This window comes from Fukomys damarensis, unplaced genomic scaffold (assembly GCF_012274545.1).
Source record: "Fukomys damarensis isolate Sample0158 unplaced genomic scaffold, DMR_v1.0_HiC HiC_scaffold_36, whole genome shotgun sequence".
NCBI classification, from domain to species: domain Eukaryota; kingdom Metazoa; phylum Chordata; class Mammalia; order Rodentia; family Bathyergidae; genus Fukomys; species Fukomys damarensis.
Genome location: NW_022900948.1, coordinates 48,578,145 through 48,583,340, shown reverse-complemented (window position 1 = coordinate 48,583,340; position 5,196 = coordinate 48,578,145). Strand labels below are relative to the sequence as shown.

Here is a 5,196-nt window from a genome sequence, read left to right as displayed (position 1 = left end):
GCAGGGGGCTGGGGCCGCGGGCGCGGGCTGGGGCCACGGCCACACCGGCACACTGCCTACACCTGCCACCGCTCCCGCAGGAAGCGAGCGCTCAGGAAGGTGCAGAGCGGCTGGCAACAGGGCGAGGGCGACCGCGGGAACACGACTGGCAGCGACAACACAGACACCGAGGGCTCCTAGCGTGCCAGGAACGCGGGCTGTCTCCTGCCGCGGCGCGCGTCCGTGTGCTGTGACATGTCTCCTATTCGCATTGTAGCTAACGGTGCACTGTAGAGATCCGGGGCATGCAATTAATAAAAACCTGCAAAGGAGAAAGCGCAGTAATACAGGCGGCGGCAGGGGGCGGCACGCCCGGGCCGGCGGACGGAAGCCGCGAGGGCCGCTTGGGCCCGTTGTGCCCACTTCCAAGATGGCGGGCATTGCCTCGGACGCGTTGGGCGGGCCCGGGAGAGGCGGCCCGGGTACCCCAGGCCAGCAGGCAGAATGCTGCGGAAGGCGCTGGGCCGCATGCCGGTACTACTGGGTGGCGTGCGGCCTTGGGAACACGGCCTGAGGAGACTGTGGGTCCGCCCGGCTCACCCAGAGGCCGCGGGGAGACCGAGGGCCTGGGCCTGGGGTCACGGTTGGCGGCCCTTAAGCTCCGGGCCAGAGCCCGCGGCAGGGCTGGGGCGTTTAGAGGCGGCGCACTACCAGCTCGTCTACACCTGCAAGGTGGGCACGCGGCGGGGGCGCTGCGAAGGGACACGGCCCAGGCCGGGCCTCCAGGCTGGCGCTTGAAGACGTCCCGCCAGGCCATCCGGGTGGGTGGTATTGCCTCAGGGGCGGGCCTTCCGGAGGGGAGGAGCTACCTACCTCGAGGGACGGGGCGCTCAGGTGGGCGGGTCAGTCTCGGGGCGGGGCCTTCCTGAAGGGAGGGGCCGCCCCTGGGGGCGGGGCTTTCCTGAAAGGGTGGAACTTGCTCGAGAGCAGGTCTTCCTGAGAGGGTGGGGTTGCCCTTGGGGGCGTGGCTGTATTGGGGCGCGGCCTTCTGGAGAGGGGCGGAGCTGTACTGGGGGCTGGACTGGTCCTCCGAGGGTACTTCCGGGAACCTGACCTGGCTTGCCCCAGCCAGGTCTGTGGTACTCGGTCCTCCAAGCGCATCTCGAAGCTGGCCTATCACCAGGGTGTGGTCATTGTGACCTGCCCAGGCTGCCAGAACCACCACATCATCGCTGACAACCTGGGCTGGTTCTCCGACCTGCACGGGAAGAGGTGAGGCCCTTGGCGGGATGGCGAGGGGGCCTATGGTCCTGATGACACCCTCACAGCAGCACTGGCCAGGGCTCCTGTCCACCTGCTGCCTGGTTCAGATAAGCCAGGAACAACGGCCCTTTGGTACCAGTGCCACCCCAAGCAGCAGCTGTGGACTCAGCCACCCTGGGCTACTCTCTTTCTGGGCCTTGCGGCCGCCTGGTGATCTGTGTGCGGCTCTAGTGCTCTGAGGACTGGGGTGCTGGCTCATGGCTTCTGAGCTGCATTTCCACGTGGGTGTGGGCACGGAAAGCAGCACCTGGCAGAGCTGTGGCGAAGGACCTGTGAGATTGTGTGCCGGGCTTGGGCTGGTGCTGGGCCTTGGCCCCATGGTCCGTCAGACTGCAGTGCAGACCCCTTCCTCTTCCACCCTGTGGGAAACAGGATCGGGGAGTAGGCCTTGGCTAGTGGTCCCCAGTGCTTATCTCAGTGGCCCTGGCTGACACTGCTCCTGGCTGACCCTGGCCATGGGGAGCCCTCAAGGGAGCAGTGTGTGTGGTGACCCCACCTCTCTATCTTGCAGGAACATTGAAGAGATCCTGGCAGCCCGAGGGGAGGAAGTGCACCGAGTGGCCCGCGAGGGGACCCTGGAGCTGATTGTGGAGACTGCAGGGGCTCCCGAGTCCCCTGTGGGCCCAGAAGAGGGCGACAGTGAGGATCCCACACATGCTGGTGGGACGGAGAGGAACTGATTCCTGCCTTTGTCACAGACGCTTGCTCCTCCCAGCCTCTTGGATGTGGCCTCTCCTGCTAGTAAAGCTCGCCTCTGCTTGTGCGGCTGGCTCTCTGGTCTCTGTTCTGGGGTCAGAACCACTTCCCTGGTGCCGTTGCCTGCAGCTGGGCTGCCCTCATCCAGGTGGGCAGGGGCCTGGCATGGAGTCCGATTCTGTGTGGCCTCAGGCAGGGCCCTGACCCGCCTCCCTCCCATCCCCTGCCCCCTGCACAGGGTGGGTGTGCTAGAGAGGAGCCTGAGTGGCAGAGCATCCCAAGCCTGGACCCTGGCGCGGCCTCTTGAGTGTGGTTCGTCTCCAGGCTTTGTTTGACTGGCTCTCAGGATGTTCCTGTGTTTAGGGAAGTGAGCGATTGCAGGCGTGGCTGTTTCCAGAAGTGTCCTCGCCTGTGACCTTCAGCATTAATCACCAGCCCTGTCTGGCAGGGAGGGACCTGAAAGGGGAGAGGGCGGAGGTGGCGGCTGAGCCAAGCGTGACAGGGACACAATGCACCTGTCCCCACGGGACCCAGCTAGTGATTACCAGCTCATGCCAGCCGTGGGAGGCTGCCATGGGTGCAGCGTGTGCCCTGGCTCAATTACCCCCTGTCCTACCCTTCCCTCCACTAGCAGCCTGCTATTATCTCCACCCGGAGCCTCCTGTCGCTTGTGTAGCTGTCGTGGGCCCCCGGGGCTGGCCTGCCCCTCCCGCCTCCAGCCTGCTCCACACAGAGGCCCAGGTTGCAGGGACCAGCTGGGGCTTCCAGAGGCCCTGCAGTAGGTGAGGCTGGGCCTGGGCTTCTCCATGCCTTAAGGGTCTGGCTGGCATTTGAGGTGAGCGTGCTGGCTGGACCTGGAAGTGCAGGCTAGATCCTGTGCTTATGCCAGGAACCTGAGGCCCACAGTGCAGACGTGGGTATTCAGCACATCCTTTCTGCGTTCTGGGGCCTGACCGCCCCCTACCATGTGCAGACTGTGAACGCAGGGTCCTCAGAGTCGTGTGGGGCCCTGTGTCCTGCCCGCCTCACTTGGGGCCAGCCTGTGTGTGTGCCCAGAGCCTGGCATCCCTCAGGCCAGCAAGTACCAAGCCCTCAGTCCCATGGTCCCTGCCTCCGGTGGAAACTACGGGCTACACCACTCTGCCTTCTGAGCAGGGTCCCTTGGTGCTGCGCTGCCTCTAACACTGGCGGCCTTCCCCACACCTGTGTGCGAGCCACTGCTCACCCCAGCCTCTGCGTGTCCCCACCCCCATCCAGGCATGGTGCTCTGGGTGGTGCTCCGGGTCCACAGCCTGGGTGGGCTAGGCCTGGAGGCCAGGGGGGCATGGCCCACACCGTGTCCTCTGTGATCTTCCTCCAGGATGTCTAGGAACCAGTGGGATGCAGGGGGCAGTCTATCCTCAGGGTTCCATGAGCCATCAAGGACCCTCAGTGAGGCTCTGTGGCAGTGCCACACCCTCACCACCTTGCCTGTCGTCCCTCTTGAGAGGGACGGTGGCCACCACCTGTGAGCTGCCCAGCCTCCCTGCCCCCCAGTGCCCAGCATGTCAGGCTTCTGGAGAGAGCTGTGCCTTGTGCCCCTCATAGGACATCTGACTTCCTGGGGTCAAGGTGGGCACTTGGGGTTGGGGACTTTGGGCCCAGCCCAGCACAGTGGTCACAGGCTGACCCTCCATCCAGTGGCCTCACTGCCAACACCGTCCCTCTCATCTTTGTGCCCGATTACTCGCTGGAACCCTCCAGGGTCTGCTGCCCCTCACACTGGGGAGCCCTAGCCCTGCCTCAGCCACCTGCCCCTGGGGTGACTTCTTGGGGAAGGGGGCTCAGCGCTTCTGCCTGGACTGCAGGTCAGGGGTCGCACAGGGTTGTCCCACCCCCTCCTGCAACACCATGGGGTCAGCTGAGGAAGAGGGGCATCCCTGCTGGCACATGCCATGCCCGGCCCTGAGCCTGTGCCCCAGCCTGGGCACTTGAGGCCCCATGTGGATCCTGTAGAACTGGACTCTGGGATCAAAGACCTGGCTGGGGGCCAGCAGCAGGCAGAGCTGAACCTGCTGTGAGCATCTAGCTCCTGACACCTGCCCTTGCGAAGCTAGAGCGACGGAAACAGGGGGCAGAGGCCACTAGACAACAGCATCATGCTGGGCTTGCATGGCAGTAGGCGCTTAGTATGGGCTGGGCCAGCCCTGGGGCCCCAGGAGAGCCAGCCCCCTGCCCCAGTCCCAGCAGTGGCCACAGTCGCTTGGCAAACTTTATTTTTCAGGAAAAACAAAAGCAGACGTACCTCTTGGGGGGGGCATGGATGACATGGCACACGAGAGTGAGCGATAAACACACACGTACATTCAAGTATCAGGTACCCCACCTAACACCCCAGGGTTGCCCCCTCTTAGAAGCAAGGCCCCCAGCTGACAGCATGGCTGGCCCTCTAGCCTCTCTGTGCCCCAGGGTGGGGACCTTGTGGCTGCCACATGCCCTGGGGACTAAGGGGCCGTGGGTATCCCAGAGCTGCCAGGCGTCTGGGCGAGAGTGGGCCAGCCATGGTCCCCAAAGCGGGTCCAGCCCAAATCTTGGGGTCCCTGGCTTGATGCCACAGGCTGACCCCCCTCTCGGTGGTGAGGGGTGGATGCTCATGGGGTCCCCAGGCTGGTTTGAGCCATCGCCCACGCCAGGTCGGCATGGTGCTTGCTGTCTGCTCCAGCGATGGGGGCTTGGAATTAGTGCCCTGTTTCTGTCGTGTGGACAGGGCCAGGGGCAGGACCTGCCTGCCCCACTGCCGTGCCAGGCTGCCTGTGCTGGGCCCTCTGTGCTGCCGGCCCCCTCCAGCAGCTGGGTAGGAGTAGGGTGACAGAGGGGACAGGAGCCTGGACGACACTGTCCTCCAGGGCCGGCTGGGGACAGAAGCTGCCTGTATTGCTGGCAGCCTGAGAAGTCTTCCCAGACCCCTCGTAGGGCCTGGGGAGATGGCGGGATTCACATTTGGCTGGGCACAGTGGAGCCCAGAAGGGGTCCAGACAGCACCAGGATTGGGGCCACATGCCAAGGGCCTGGCCGGAGCAGGGCAGGGCAGGGCCGGGCCGGGCCTGTGGGAAGCCTGAACGACCGAGGGAGGGGTTGCTGGAGGGGCCATGTGCCCATCGTCAGCTCTCCAGGAAGGGCTGAGGGGCTCGAAGCTGCCCTCAGCCATGGCTGCCTGGG

At 64.9% G+C, this 5,196-nt stretch overlaps 2 protein-coding genes across 8 annotated transcripts in view; both read left to right on the top strand.

The window, feature by feature from the left end:
* Positions 1–246, top strand: part of Card9 (caspase recruitment domain family member 9) — an 8,124-nt gene extending 7,878 nt beyond the window's left edge. For 5 of the 7 annotated variants that reach the window (XM_033759256.1, XM_010608875.3, XM_033759258.1 and 2 more), the window contains one exon: positions 5–246. In XM_033759256.1, coding sequence (XP_033615147.1) covers positions 5–233 — 229 coding nt within the window. In that variant the 3' untranslated portion in view covers positions 234–246. The remainder of the gene's footprint in view (positions 1–4) is intronic. The other 2 variants (XM_033759259.1, XM_010608877.3) reach the window with 1 other exon arrangement.
* Positions 247–461: 215 nt separating this feature from the next.
* Positions 462–2,059, top strand: Dnlz (DNL-type zinc finger). Its single transcript, XM_010608874.3, has 3 exons — positions 462–711; positions 1,112–1,251; positions 1,814–2,059. Exons 1-3 carry the CDS (start codon positions 484–486, stop codon positions 1,980–1,982), a joined length of 537 nt encoding a protein of 178 aa, XP_010607176.1. The 5' UTR covers positions 462–483; the 3' UTR covers positions 1,983–2,059.
* The last annotated feature ends 3,137 nt before the right edge of the window (positions 2,060–5,196 follow it).